Raw genomic sequence first — 16,072 nt, forward strand, 5'->3', positions numbered from 1 at the left:
GTTCTCCCAGGGGACTGTACTTATACTTGGTCCCCTCCCCTCTCTTTTTCCTATACTCTAAGGTCAAAATAGCCGATGTACAAGCATATAACGCGTTGTGAGCTTGTAGATCGGCTATTTTCACAGAATATTTGCGTGCCCAGAATAGGGGCTGATAAATGAATGCATCATAATCCGTTATTTTTGTTTTTAAAACAACTTTATTAAGTTCAGTTCATCTCCTGATATTTAAATCAGTAATAGGAATCCATGATGCGCCTCATGCTCATGAACCTCATGCTGCTGCTGTCCATGCCCATGTTCTGGAAGTTCCTGTACTCGCCGGGCCTCATGTACATCTGCCTGCCTCTGTATTGGGCCTGCTCGTACATCAGCCAGTGGCCGTCCATCACGTTGCAGGACATGCAGTTGTTCATCTGGTAACGGTCCATGATGTTGTCACAGTCGTCCATCATCTCGTGCATCTGTCCGCCGAAGTTCTCCCTCTCGTAGATCTTCATCCTGTAGTTGCCCCTGTGCATGGGGATCATACGGCAGGACTTGATGTGGTCCCTCATGCCCATCATGCTCATGTGGTCGGGGTACTCGCCCCTCCTCATGAAGTACTGGTTGCCCATGTAGTTGTTGCGGTCGTACACCATGAAGCAACCCCTCTCCACCCTGCAGGAGTGGCACCTGTTCATGTAGGAGGACATGTCAGAGCAGTCGTTCATGCACTCATAGGAGCGGCCCTGGAAGTTCTTCTCCTCGTAGAAGATGATCTTGCTCATCATGTTGCCGGAAGAAGTCATCTTTGTGTGAGAGTTGTTTCAGCTGCTGTTGCTGCTACTGTGGCTGTGGGTGAACTGAATTCCTAACTGGCTGAAGCCTTCTTTTTATACAGTACCTGGCCAGCAGAGGCTGCTTTGTGTCCCATGGAGCTCACCGACACAGCAACATTCCATAGAAGAGCATAGAGCTGAGGTTGTTCAGTGTTTCCACCTCTAAAAACCTTGGAAAGGCTGTTTCTCTGACGGCACAAAGCCTGTACCATTACGACTATACACAGAAGAGACTGAAAGGGTTAACAATAACTAGGGGCTCAACAATGCCTGGTAACGTCAAAGGACCTATGTACCGTGGGCCGGGGGGACGTTTCTGCTTTTTATTGGATAGTACAGTAGAAGTTTGACAGGAAACGGGCAGAAAGGTTGTCAGGCTATGAGTTGTTAGAGCCTATTGTATGTGTCTTCGTACCCGAAGTATAATATTAAAACTGTAAAACAGCTCCGCTCATGATTGAGAGCACGAGGGTCTCGTTAACACCTACCTCATGTAGCCTACATGTTCCTCACGTAATCCAACGAAGATGTGACAAATGCTATGATTGACGTGTTGAGATATTTTAAAAACTGTACTGTAAATACAAACAAGTTGTTGCTCCAAAACATTCTGTCCTTGATTGAGAACAGAAGGAGCTCATTAACACCTACCTCATCGTGTACTGTATTGTGCCTCATGTAAATCAATTTAAATGTGATGACTGCTGTCTCATTGCCTACCAAGTATGGAGTTTCCTGTCATAGGCCTTTCTTTTCAAGCCTTTTTTATGTTTATCCCCAAGTTGTAATCTGTTTACTCTGCCTAATGCATTAATTGAGTCATGGCCCTAGTAAATATTGCTCCAGCTCAGTCTTGGCTCTAATTCGGAGCAATGAGGATTTGATGAAGTTTTTTCTGGAGCACTGCTGAGAACTAAAATCTCTATTTATACAAGAAACAAATTTAGATATACGTACTGTACACACACGTGCCGAAATATCTGTAATCGTAATATGCGTACCATGTCCCCTGAGGAAATCGAAGAGGGATTTGATCTTATGTTTTGGTCGATATTTTGTTGGAACCCGTTAAGGTCGGTCTCCTATATTCACTGATTGTACCTTTTCCTCTGTATCCCATCAGGAGGATGAACCCTAGCAATGACCACATCATCACGCACCACACTGTACCATCTACACAGGAAAAGGCAGATTGCATGATGAATCCAAACGGACCCTTGCAGGTTCGTAACTCCAAGGTACAGGTTATTTTGGTTCTGTTTACTTTGTACACTCTACACATTTTACAGTGTAGATTTGGGGTTCCAGAGATCAAAATGGTATCAAATGGGTGGCCGCACTAAAGTGCAGTGTAACAAACCGAGGGTCTTTGAAATGAAAAAGGTTGAGAATCACTGCTCTACACTATATTATTATTCTTCACTAAATACATAATAAATTCCCCACCCTACTGTATTTTAAACTCATACAGTTTAGGTATTTGATTTATGATCCCTTTATGCTTATCTCTGTTAGAGACACTGAAAACATCGTCTAGCCCCAGTAATGCCTTCCAAATTTGGAGTTGTTGACCCTTATTTGCTTCCCATTTTTCTCTGTATCTGACCATCACCATTTGTAACAATTACAGGGCAATTTTTTAAAACGATCATTAAAACGGACTGTCTCGTTAAAATGTCTGGCAGCCACGAAAGACGATTATTTGAAAAGTTTCAGTTGAGATTTCAACATCACCACACCACAGATCACGATGTATACTTATCAGTAGAACAGCAGTGGGTTTGCCTTGCAGTGGCTTACACCATAGTGTGTGTGTGTGTGTGTGTGTGTGTGTGTGTGTGTGTGTGTGTGTGTGTGTGTGTGTGTGTGTGTGTGTGTGTGTGTGTGTGTGTGTGTGTGTGTGTGTGTGTGCGTGTGCGTGTGCGCGTGCACGCGCGAATAGTTTATTTAGATCTTTCTCCTTTTTCAGAGAGACATTACCAATTAAACAGTACTTTTAAGGTGATCATTACCGAATAGTTTATTTCGATCTTGCTCCTTTTTCAGAGAGACATTACCAATTAAACAGTACTTTTAAGGTGATCAAAAGAAACCAGGACTAAAAAGAAACATTTACAACATAAAAACAGAAAACAAAACATTAAAAACAGACAACGAAAAACAAGGAGAAAGAAAAAGAAACAAAAACTAAAATGTACTACTTCAATCCAACACTACAGTACATTCCAGGTTATATTATTTGTCCAATAATTCCTGTTTGAGCCTCTTTTTAAATTGCTTTAGGTTAAAGCTTTGTTTTATATGCTCTGGCAAGCTGTCCCACAGCTTAACTTAATCATGAACAGAAATGCACATGCTCTTCAAGTTAGTTCCAACACCTATTTGTTTAAAATTTTATTCCCCTCTCAACTCATACCCCCCATCCCTATCCCTGAACCTTTTTTGAATATTGCCAGGAAGCAGTTCATGTCTTGCTTTATATAATATGTGTGCTGTTTTAAAATCAACTAAATCAAAACATTTGAATGTATGTGAATTCAGAAACAGTGAATTTGTGTGTTCATAATATCTTACCTTATTGACTATTATTGCTTTTTTATGCAGTAAGTTTATTGGCTGAAGGTTGCTTTTGTAGGTGTTACCCCACACAGTAGGTGAGATATCGTATTATAAGGGTGCAATAGAGAGTGTACAGTGAGTTTGAGTCAAGGACATGTCTTGTTTTGCCCATGACACCAATATTTCTCGCTAATTTAGACCGGATGTAATTAATGTGGGATTTCCAAGAGAACTTATGCTCTATAATTACTCCTAAAAACATATTATCAAAAACTCTTTCTAGTATTATATTATCAATTTTTATCTCAATATGTGTGTTCATCAGTGTTTTTTGTTTGCCAAAGACCATATATTTAGTTTTTTTTCAGATTAAGTGATAATTTATTTAGGTCAAACCATATCTTTAATTTATCCAATTCAGTTTTGGCCACCTCTAGCAGCTGCTGTATATTCTTTCCAGAGCAAAATATATTGGTGTCATCGACAAAATTTCATGATACTGGATGTTTTACATATATCATTAATATATAATATGAATCATTTCGGTCCTAGTATTGAACCCTGCGGCACCCCACACGTGATATGTGAACAGTTTGATTTATACTCACCCATCTGTACATATTGTTGTCTATTTGTGATGTAACTTTTTAGCCAGTTTAAACCTACCCCTCTAACACCATGGGCTCCAATTTCGTCGCAGACTTTACCCACGACGCACCCCGCAATTCGCCCGCTGCCCGAAAATTACGAATATAGGAGCTTCCTCTTTCCCTTAACGGTATTTTTGTCCAGTGTCACCCGCTATCCTTTTTGCCGACACCGTTATTTGCGCCTAGAGGTGTGGTCATGGGCGTGCTTGCACGCTTTCCCCTAAATTGCTATTTTGGTCACACACATTTGGGAAAGCGATAGTGGAGTTTCAAAGCACCCGTAATGCCAAATTAGTTTGGTAAAGAGCGGCGCGCACGGGGCACCGCGCGCCTGCATGGATGTCCGCTAGTGCAGGCTGCGTCATCTCTCCTTATTCTCCGATGCATCTCTTTGTAATTTTACTATAATCAGCAGAAGCGAGTGCCTGCCACTTACTTTCCTTGTGTCCATTGTGTTTATATAATTGTATAGTCAAAGAAGTTATCGCCCGGTGTAGCCTGGCCGTCAGTTCAGCAAATTGGGTTTAAAACGAACTTAGCTTTTCGCTTCATACCATTTCGTAGAGAAGGCCTACACGCACAACCTATATACCAAATGAAAGCCCTAATTTCGTAGTTTACACAGAACTTTTAAAACGGAAATTTAAAAAAGAGTGAGATTTGAACGAGTTGTGACTCAATGAAAAGACGAGTGTTCTTGTCTCTGTGGGGTGGGAGGAAAAAAATGAGCGGCACGAGGGGGGGCGGGGGGGTGCAGCACAAAGAAGCCTGTCGGCTGCCGGACTATAGTGTCTATTTTACGTCATGATGTATGATGATAAGAGCGCCCCTCACTTCACACAGGTGTGATTGTTTGTTTCCTTTCAAATTATATATATATATGTAACGCCCGGGATTCAGACTCGGGTCTCCCGCGTGAAAGTCCAATATCTTAACCACTGTGGTTAAGATATATTATAAGATATTATAAGATAAGATATATTATATTTATTTTTACTGTTGCTGATTTTATTTGATTCATTCTTCTGTAAGGCGCTTTGTTTTATTATTATTAGTGTGGTTGCCCAATGGGCCAAAGGGCAACCAGACTACCAGACTGGCAACCACTATTGTTATTGTGACATTTCTTTTTCCTCCAGAGTAATCGAATAATCGAACTTCCGCTGTGATTGGCCGAGCTTTGCATAACGTTTGTAGCAGCTAATTGGCTGTTGTTGGTTACGTAATCAATCTATGTTTTACAATAGTTTATAACTATTTTATATTTATAACTATTCCGGAGTAATCTAACTTCCGCTGTGATTGGCCGAGCTTTGCATAACGTTTGTAGTAGCTAATTGGCTATTCCGGAGTAATCTAACTTCCGCTGTGATTGGCCGAGCTTTGCATAACGTTTGTAGTAGCTAATTGGCTATTCCGGAGTAATCTAACTTCCGCTGTGATTGACCGAGCTTTGCATAACGTTTGCAGTAGCTAATTGGCTGTTGTTGGTTACGTAACCAATTATGTTCTACAATCGTTTATAGAGACATAAAAAGCCAAAGACAAATGTATAGAATCTCGTGTTTCTCGTGTTTGGTACACTTCATGTGGTAAAGCTCTAAACACTTGATATCTCATGAATGGCACATAATTTACCCTGTGGGTAAAGGTTTACATTACGTAGTAAATGCGTCTGCTTGGAGTTATTATTGGTGTAGGACTACACCATACTATCAGTGGTTTAGGATTAATAACCTATGAAAAGGTGTTAAATACACCTGTCCAAAATGTAATTTTAATGGCCCTTTTGTCCATAACAAAACGTGACATTGTAATTGGCTGACAATATTAGTGGGAGGGGTCTATTTAAGCGACTGCGGCAACTACACTAGACTTTTCTAGTTATTATTATTAAGCAGTTTTAATGAACCACTTAAACCTTATACTTTGTTGACCGGTGTTCCCGCAGGGGACTGTACTTGGTCCCCTCCCCTCTCTTTTTCCTATACTCTAAGGTCAAAATAGCCGATGTACAGTACAAGCATATGACGCGTTGTGAGCTTTTAGATCGGCTATTTTCACAGAATATTTAAATATGTGCCCAGAATAGGGGCTGATAAATGATGTCACAGAAATAAATGCTTTGTTTTCCCCATTAAAACAACTTTATTAAGTTCAGTTCATCTCCTGATATTTAAATCAGTAATAGGAATCCATGATGCGCCTCATGCTCATGAACCTCATGCTGCTGCCCATGCCCATGTTCTGGAAGTTCCTGTACTCGCCGGGCCTCATGTACATCTGCCTGCCTCTGTATTGGGCCTGCTCGTACATCAGCCAGTGGCCGTCCATCACGTTGCAGGACATGCAGTTGTTCATCTGGTAACGGTCCATGATGTTGTCACAGTCGTCCATCATCTCGTGACTCTGTCCGCCGAAGTTCTCCCTCTCGTAGATCTTCATCCTGTAGTTGCCCCTGTGCATGGGGATCATACGGCAGGACTTGATGTGGTCCCTCATGCCCATCATGCTCATGTGGTCGGGGTACTCGCCCCTCCTCATGAAGTACTGGTTGCCCATGTAGTTGTTGCGGTCGTACACCATGAAGCAACCCCTCTCCACCCTGCAGGAGTGGCACCTGTTCATGTAGGAGGACATGTCAGAGCAGTCGTTCATGCACTCATAAGAGCGGCCCTGGAAGTTCTTCTCCTCGTAGAAGATGATCTTGCTCATCATGTTGCCGGAAGAAGTCATCTTTGTGTGAGAGTTGTTTCAGCTGCTGTTGCTGCTACTGTGGCTGTGGGTGAACTGAATTCCTAACTGGCTGAAGCCTTCTTTTTATACAGTACCTGGCCAGCAGAGGCAGCTTTGTGTCCCATGGAGCTCACCGACACAGCAACATTCCATAGAAGAGCATAGAGCTGAGGTTGTTCAGTGTTTCCACCTCTAAAAACCTTGGAAAGGCTGTTTCTCTGACGGCACAAAGCCTGTACCATTACGACTATACACAGAAGAGACTGAAAGGGTTAACAATAACTAGGGGGTCAGCTATGACTGGTAACGTCAAAGGATCTATGTACCGTGGGCCTATACAATGACTGTGTTATTGTAGAAACGCATATTGTATTCCATAGGACCACAATGGAAACGGGTCCCCTGGACGTGTTTGTGTTATCCTTTTAGCCCAAATGTCTGTTTCTCGTGCTTTTTACATTTCTGTCTAATAAAATGTTCAATCGATCAATTGCACTGTAGATTGCAATTATTAGGGTAACAAAATGTTTAATGAATGATTTCTATACACCATTGATCACAATGTACTTATCAGTAGATTCGCTTTGCAGTGGCTCATATTTGACTAATTGTAGTTGTTTTTGTGTCAATGGGTGACTCTTTATACCCCTATAACTTTGGGGGCGCCCAGTGTTAAATTTGGGGTGTTTTCTTTGTATGCTTCTCCTTGGCATCATTATACGATGTACTGTAGACATGACACTTCCTTTCATTGTTATACAATAATTAGAGGTGATACAATTATCTTCTGATGAATCCCCAACAACCTTAAAAAACTGATCTAGTGTCTTAACACTCAATAGTCTCCAAATTTTACTGAACATACTCTGTATCACCCTGCCTAGTACTTTTTAGTACTACTTATGCTCTTCGCCCCCTATGGGGCATTAGGGATCGATAATGTTTCTCTCACAATCTTTGGCAAACAGTTGTGTTTTTCCAACAAGAGACCCATCTCCACTAACTCAGCCTCTACAGTTCTGCGCCAGGTTATCTTAGGTCGGCCAGACTCGGCCTTGTTTCCTTCTCCCTGGTGGTGTCCATCTGGGGGCCACTTTGGGTGTGTTCCTATTAGGTGTCCAGGCCATTATTGATGACGGTGTAACATTTCTGTGACTACGTCTTCATGTGAGTACCTTGTTTGATATTTTATTGGGCAGATCCTCCTCATGCAGCCATTTTGGAAAGAGATGATTTTACTCATGTCACACTGAAACTCACAACCATTGGCCAAAGGGTGGCGCTATTGGAAAAAACGAATTTGAACAGGCATATCTCATGAACTGTTACACTTACAGTTAAATTATATCTCCTGGGATTTTTGAGCAATCTGGACGAAACTTTCTACACATGGACTTTATACCAATATATACAAACCATGTTGGTTAAAAGCTTGTACATCAAATAATGAATCCTTCAGGGACCAATGCATTTAGCAATTTTTTGAAAATTATTCTCCTGCCCCCAACTACATGACAAAACTTTGCAGTATGGTAGAGGGTCATGCCAAAAAGTGCTGAAACATACCTCACTCAAATGGACCTTACGTTAAGCGCCACCCCGCTCGCGCACCCCCGATACTGTTGCTATGTAGGACAAGCATGTCCTACTACCTGCTACTCCACTGAGGACCGTGTTATGTCGGCGTTTTTCTGAAGAGGAATAGAAGTATTCATATCAACAACATCCGTACTATAATAGCGCCATGGTGAAACGTTGCTGTTGGGCGTCCTGCAACAGTGCTTCATATAGGTACCCAGAATGTTTGGGGCATTTTCTTTTTTATTCCTTTTCCATTTGGGTGCGCACATGCACATGTCAATGTTTACAATATGGAGGTGGAGGAGGCAGTGGCGGTCACTCATTCACCCTCCCTGCTACTAAATCATACTATTAACGTCAACTTTTACTAAACAATGGTTAAATCAATTGTCTAATAAACAACAAACAACTTACCTTGGAGCAAATGGTGTGCTTTGTAACTTTCTCCACGTTCAGTTGCTTGTGTGGACGGCCACATAACTGCACCCACAGGCTCCAGTCACGTCTATCCCCCTCCCACTGCGGTTCAGAAAAAAGAACGCTGCTTACCCTTTTCTGCACATTGTATCCAAAAAGTGAAGGTCCGCTAATGGTCTAAACTAATTTAAATTTTGGAACGGCAAAGAAAATCCAAGTTTAAACGATTAAACAAGCGTTTATATCATGGGGTTTACATAGCTTGTTTAATCAGCCGCTTCCATTTAAGTTGAAATGCTTTAGCACCTCCCCTGGTCGAATGTGTAATTCGATTTTCCAACTGACTCCAGTTCAGTCGACATGCACACGCACAAGCACAACTTCCTTGAAAAACATGGAAGCGGCTATTTAAATGCTTTGCCGTTCCTAAATTCAAATTAGTTTAGACCATTACTTTTTGGATACAAATGTGCAGAAAAGGGTAAGCAGCGTTCTTTTTTCTAAACCGCAGTGGGAGGGGGATATATACGTGACTGGAGCCTGTGGGTGAAGTTATGTGGCCGTCCACTCAAGCAACTGAACGTGGAGAAAGTTACAAAGCACACCAATTGCTCCAAGGTAAGTTGTTTGTTGTTTATTAGACGATTTAACCATTGTTTAGTAAAAGTTTACGTTAATAGTATGATTTAGTAGCAGGGAGGTTGAATGAGTGACTGCCACCGGCGCCTCCTCCACCTCCATATTGTAAATGTGACATGTGCATGTGCGCACCCACGGAAAAAGGAATAAAAAGAAAATGTCCCAAATGTTCTGGGTACAGCAACGTTTCACCATGGCGTTATTATAGTATGGATCTTGTTGATTTGAATTAGGGATGCCACTGATTATTCGATTTTTTGATTAATCTTGATTCGTGGGAGTCTCCAAAATCCTCTCTCTCTCACACACAAATATACAAATATATGCATTTTCGATGACGTCCCACTGTTGCGCAACATCGAGTGTTGCGCAACAGGCGCTCCCAGGCTGTGGAGCGATGCGATCAGTTTTGATATCAATAACCACCGTTATTTCTGACGAGCCGAAATCATTTCGGGTAAAAAGGATTAGGCCTGTGAATCGGCCCTTAGGTAGCCTTGATCCAGCCCCTGAATCTCAAGCCATTTCCTTGCGCTTCAGGGTCTGGTGAGCCGGTTGAAAACATGATCAAAAGTAAACAATGGCTGCCCCCACTGCGGTAACTTGCGATTGTATCGATCTGGCTAATAAATCACCCTATGACAAATAGTTCCTCTACAGAAACGACAGGTTTTAGAAACAAAATAATCAGAGAAATTGTATCGTGTTTATTTACATGCTAGTAGCGCTCGTTGACCATGTTTGTTTGGTTATCAACAGGGTTAGCCACATTGACAAAAATGTCATCTGCTTTGCTACTATTTTGATTGGGCCTTAGAAGCAGAATGTTGCTTCACTGTTTTTTTATATGCTATCGTAGGCACTTCGAGCAGGTCAGCACTACAAGACTTGAGGGGGCGGTTTGGAACATATCTAGCCAGGCAGTCATATACTAGGTGCCGCATTTTGAACAGACAGAGTTGTAGTCTGTCAGATTTCTTTGGCAAGCCAGAAAAAAGTGCTTTGCAGTAATCAAGCTGAGAGAAAACAACGTTTTTGCAGCGACAGATTTCTAAGATGAAAGAAGGAGCTCATGGTAACATGATTTCCAATGTGTGTATTAATATTCAATTCAGAATCAATACTAACCCCTGTAGTGTTACTTTCTACAGTAACGTTTCGGACTCATATTATTGATTCTCTCTCACTAGAACCAATTATGAGAAATTCTGTCTTATCCTCATTTAGCTTGAGAATTAAGTTCTCACTCATGTGGTTTTTGAAGTGTGATAAAGAAGAAAGAAATAAGAAATAAATACATCATCATCCGTTCTTTGTTTTCCCCATTAAAACAACTTTATTAAGTTCAGTTCATCTCCTGATATTTAAATCAGTAATAGGAATCCATGATGCGCCTCATGCTCATGAACCTCATGCTGCTGCTGTCCATGCCCATGTTCTGGAAGTTCCTGTACTCGCCGGGCCTCATGTACATCTGCCTGCCTCTGTATTGGGCCTGCTCGTACATCAGCCAGTGGCCGTCCATCACGTTGCAGGACATGCAGTTGTTCATCTGGTAACGGTCCATGATGTTGTCACAGTCGTCCATCATCTCGTGCATCTGTCCGCCGAAGTTCTCCCTCTCGTAGATCTTCATCCTGTAGTTGCCCCTGTGCATGGGGATCATACGGCAGGACTTGATGTGGTCCCTCATGCCCATCATGCTCATGTGGTCGGGGTACTCGCCCCTCCTCATGAAGTACTGGTTGCCCATGTAGTTGTTGCGGTCGTACACCATGAAGCAACCCCTCTCCACCCTGCAGGAGTGGCACCTGTTCATGTAGGAGGACATGTCAGAGCAGTCGTTCATGCACTCATAGGAGCGGCCCTGGAAGTTCTTCTCCTCGTAGAAGATGATCTTGCTCATCATGTTCATGCCGGAAGAAGTCATCTTTGTGTGAGAGTTGTTTCAGCTGCTGTTGCTGCTGCTACTGTTGCTGTGGCTGTGGGTGAACTGAATTCCTAACTGGCTGAAGCCATCCTTTTATACAGTACCTGACCAGCAGAGGCTGCGTTGTGTCCCAGCCCAGGCAGCTGCCCTGACACAGCAATAGAAGAGCATGGAGCTTAGCTGAGGTTGTTCAGTGTTTCCACCTCAAAAAACCTCGGAAAGGCCGTTTCTCTGACAGCACAAAGCCTGTACCATTACGACATACACAAAAAACAAAAGGCTGAAAGGGTTAACAATGACTAGTAACATCAAAGGATCTATGTACAGTACTGTGGCCAACACAATGGCTGTGTCATTGTAGACATTCATACAATGCTTTCACCACTGTTAAAATGTTAAGTAAAGTCTAATCTATACTTTATCAGGCAACTGTCTTTGATTGATTGAATACTTTATTAGTCAACTATTAGATCAGGCATTAGCATGTTGCAAATCCCCTATTATCAGATTTCTTGCTTAATAACTCATTTTGCTTTTAGGCATCTTTAAAACAAATCCTTTATTCCTTTGCTTTGAAATATTCAAGTCTTTTAAAATGTTAGGTGAGCTTATGAATTGTCTATTTTCACTGCGCAAAATGCTTCCATAGAATACATGCTGACTTCTATAGAATCTATAGAATTCTATAGAATCTTCAACCGCTTATCCGTAGTCGGGTAACTGGGGCAACATCTCCACCAGAGAGTTACAGACTTTCCTCTCTAGTGCAACATAAGCAATCCCGAGTCGGTCCCGGCAGATATTGGCGATATAAACCCTCCAACTCATCCTTGGTCTGCCCCGGGGTCTTCTTCCAGCGGGACATGCATCGAAGATCTCCATAGGGAGATGCTCGAGAGGCATCCTAACCAGATGCTCGAACCACCTAAGCTGGCTCCTTTCCAAGCGAAGAAGCAGTGAAGGCTCATACATAGTCTAGATTTTCGGTGGTGAGGTGACCACCGAACTACAACATGACGTCACGAGCCGTGGTGAAGAGCCACCGCCCAAGCCCGTCTCTGTTTTTACTCACCACCGCTCAACGTTATTTCAGCTCCAGTGGTCAGCTCACCACCGGAGCGATGGTCACTAAAGTTCTCAAACTCTGCCCGATCGGTACCGACCCGACGCTATCGGGCCGAGCCGGGACCAAATATTATGCTAATTAGTCGGGCCGGGCCAAGCCTCACGCTCGGTGATTTTCCGTGATTTTGTTATTTTTTCTTTCTGTTTTTTAAAGAGTGTTATTATAATAAAAACATCGTTAACCCAGCTGGCTGTGATGAATAAAACCTAATTATTAATCAACATCACCAAACGATCCATGGTGATATATAACTTAAACGCTACACGTAACAAGCAACTTCACTTCAGAGGAAACTAAGGGAGGGAGCTGCAGCAGCTATTCGTGTTTACTCACCAGATACCACCACCACTGTATCCATTAGAATGATTGGAAATGGAACATTAATAGGCTATTCTAACGTGAGTTACATACAACATCCTTTATTTCCTTTGATAAGTCCTTTGATCTCCGTTCTCACTTTCACACTGAAACACGGGGCCGCCGTGCCGCCATTTAGTGGGGTTATTATTATATATTTTTTAGGCTTTTTTCGGGCTTAACATTACGGTCATTTTTTGGGTTGGGCCGAGCCTCGGTGCCGACCCAGTTAGGGTAGGGTCGGGCCGGGCCGTTGAGACCTTTAGTGGTCACCTCACCACCGAAAATCCAGACTATGAATGAGCCTTTACTCTACTCTCTCACACGTGACTAAACTTCTCACCCTATCTCTAAGGGAGATGCCAGCCGTCTGAGAAAACTAATTTTATTCTTTCGGTTATGTCCCAGACTTCATGACCATAGGTGAGAGTAGGAACGAAGATTGCTCAGTAGAGAGCTTTCACTTCTGGCTCAGCTCTCTTTTCGTCACAAAAGTGCAGTACAGCCTATATCAAAAGAGCATGCAAGAGAAAAGCCATCAGTACAGTCTCTGTGGCTGCAGAGAGAGCCTTGTGATGCTCTGTGGACCTGGAGGGACAAATAATGCCTCTTGGACAATGATCACTCCTGGTCGCCTGGGGGAGAGGGTCTCTGGTGTCAGGCTATGCCTTAATGGGATTTATAACTGGTTACAATGTCCTTGCTAATTATTAACACTAGACCTGTACGTGCCCGTTGCTAATGAGATACGTTTTCATAGCACCCGTTTTAACTGTCAGCCAGTGTCCCACATGGAGATCTGTGTATGTGCCTGTGTGTGTGAAGACTGCAAACTGAAAAGTGTACTTGGCAATCAATTCGGCCCACTGGCAGAGACTGATTAGTTGAGCCTCAATTGGCTGAGGCAGAGGCTGGAAATTTCACAGGTGAAAGGAGTTGGCCTCATTAGGCCCACTGGCAGAGCCTGGCCCTGGTCCCCGTGGGACCTGTCCGTGGTTCTGAGGGCCCTCTCTGAGACCCCGTTCGAACCACTGGAGACAGTGGGTCTGAAAGCCTTGTCCCTGAAGGTCATCCTATTGGTGGCCCTCACGACAGCTAAACGAGTCAGTGATTTACAGGCTCTCTCTGTAAGCCCAGACTGCACAGTGTTTAACAGGGACAAGACTAGGGCCACGGTTAAACCTAACCCAGCTTTTGTCCCTAAGAACTCTAATTCCACCATTGTGCCAGTGGACCTGAGGTCCTTTCACCCTCCTCCTTTTGCATCAGCTGAGGATGAGAACAGGAAGCCAGCTGTTCGTGGCATGGGGCACAAACGTCAAAGGGAAGCCAGTGACGGTCAGGCTGTACCAGTGGATTGTGGAAGCCATTCAATTGGCTTACTCCAGCAGAGGTGTGGTGGCATCCTGGGCCCTATACAAGGGTATTTCGGTGCAGGATGTCTGTTTGGTGGCGAATTGGTCGTCGCCTTTGACCTTTGCAAGGTTATATAACCTGGTTGTTACTGAGCCCTCGGTGGCTCATGCAGTCCTTCAAGTTGCTGAGGAGCATGGGAATCACCCTCAGGCCCCCTAGTTATTTTCCCTGAGGGCCGGGTTACTTACGGGGGTTAGGCCAGGATGGTCGAGTCAGAGCTTATAAGGCAAACTAGGTTGTCAGTAGGGGTGGGTCCCGCACCTCGGTGTGTGTGTGTGTGTGTGTGTGTGTGTGTGTGTGTTATATCACGGCGTAGGGTCCAGAGGCCCAGTCAGTTTAGAGCTTGCCCAGTCTAACTTCGAACAGAGGTGGCGAAAAAACAACAAAAGATAGCCTACTTTGGGCAGCCCGTGTGCATGCAAATTTCTGTTAGTAGCAAACCACAGCATGCAAGCCACCTTTGTTTTCAATGATTAGCATGTCGGAAAATCCGTTCTCACCTATCGGCCGGAGATGCGCTCAGTATAGTTAGTAGTAAGAGAAGTAGCCTACAACATTATTGCCCTGGGTAAATACAGAATAGATATATTATATTTAAAATATCACTATATCCACAAATGGCTCAAAAAAGGAGAGGATGTTACACTATTCATGTCTTAAATTGACATTGAGCTTTTTTCTTAAATAAACATTTGACCTCTTTAAGTTATTTTATACAATTTTGGAACCGAAATTGGGAACGGTTAAGAACCGGAATCGATAAGCAGAACCGGAATCGGTACCGGACTCACAAAAATCCTAACGATACCGATCCCTAGTTGTCAGCTCCTTTGACCTTATCACTCCACTAGGCCGGGGGCCTCAGTGGCATGTTGATAGTCCTCTGGGGGCATGGCCTAGGATTTGGTCTCTTGTGATAACGAAGGGATGGATACTCCTAATGCGTAATTATAAGCATAATGTTCCTTAAAATAACTGGAGGTTATGCAATAACCGTGGTTGTTTAAGCAACATTTGCGAGTAATTACACCAGTTGCCCTTCTCGCTTGTGATATAGCAGAAGAAAAACTGAATGGCGCGTGCAGGTGTTGCCACGCTATATACCCAGATGCATGGTGCATGCTACGTCATCACGCACAAAGCCATGAATAGGTCTTGTGAGTGTATGAAAAGTGTTTCTGTCTTGAGCAGCATCAGAGATGCCTCTCCTAATGCGTAATTACTCTCAAATGTTGCTTAAATAACCACAACTATTGCATAACCTCCAGTTTTTTTAAATAATTATGCTATTGTAAGGCACTTCGAGCAGGTCAGCACTAGCTGACCTGCGGTTTGGAACCTATCAAGCCAGGAAGTCAAATAGCTAGGAAGGTGCCAGATTTTAAAATCGATCCTATAAACAACCAGCCAGGAGCTAAAACCGGAGTAATATCTTAGTTAAAAAAGGTATAAAAGTGCATTGCAGTAATCAAGCCGAGAGAAAACAAAGGCGCGGATCAACGTTTTTGCGTCCAATGACAGATTTCTAAGATGAAAGAAGGAGCTCATGGTAACATTTCCAATGTGTGTATTAAAATACAATTCAGTATCAATACTAACCCCTGTAGTGTTACTTTCTACAGTGAGGTTTCCGACTCTACATATCATTGATTCTCTCTCACTAGAACCAATTATGAGACCTCTATCTTATCCTCATTTAGCTTGAGAATTAAGTTCTCACTCATTTGTTTTTTGAAGTGTGATAAATGTTGTCACAGAAATAAATGCATCATAATCCGTTCTTTTTTTTAAAACAATTAAAACAATTTTATTAAGGTCAGTTCATCTCCTGATATTTAAA

General features: G+C 42.9%; 3 protein-coding genes across 3 annotated transcripts; all 3 read right to left on the minus strand.

Moving 5' to 3' along the window:
- Positions 1-233: 233 nt before the first annotated feature.
- Positions 234-791, minus strand: LOC308321928 (gamma-crystallin M2-like; the record flags this gene model as incomplete). Its single annotated transcript, XM_080773035.1, has 1 exon — positions 234-791. The coding sequence occupies one exon, from the start codon at positions 789-791 to the stop codon at positions 234-236; it is 558 nt and encodes a 185-aa protein (XP_080629161.1).
- Positions 792-6,211: 5,420 nt separating this feature from the next.
- On the minus strand, positions 6,212-6,766 carry LOC308321925 (gamma-crystallin M2-like; the record flags this gene model as incomplete). The annotated part of the gene is made up of 1 exon (XM_080773032.1): positions 6,212-6,766. The coding sequence occupies one exon, from the start codon at positions 6,764-6,766 to the stop codon at positions 6,212-6,214; it is 555 nt and encodes a 184-aa protein (XP_080629158.1).
- Positions 6,767-10,772: 4,006 nt separating this feature from the next.
- LOC308321720 (gamma-crystallin M2-like) lies at positions 10,773-11,333 on the minus strand (the record flags this gene model as incomplete). Its single annotated transcript, XM_080772798.1, has 1 exon — positions 10,773-11,333. One exon carries the CDS (start codon positions 11,331-11,333, stop codon positions 10,773-10,775), a length of 561 nt encoding a protein of 186 aa, XP_080628924.1.
- Positions 11,334-16,072: the final 4,739 nt, after the last annotated feature.

Source organism: Protomyctophum bolini (genome assembly GCF_963924005.1).
Source record: "Protomyctophum bolini genome assembly, chromosome: 9".
Taxonomy (NCBI): Eukaryota; Metazoa; Chordata; class Actinopteri; order Myctophiformes; family Myctophidae; genus Protomyctophum; species Protomyctophum bolini.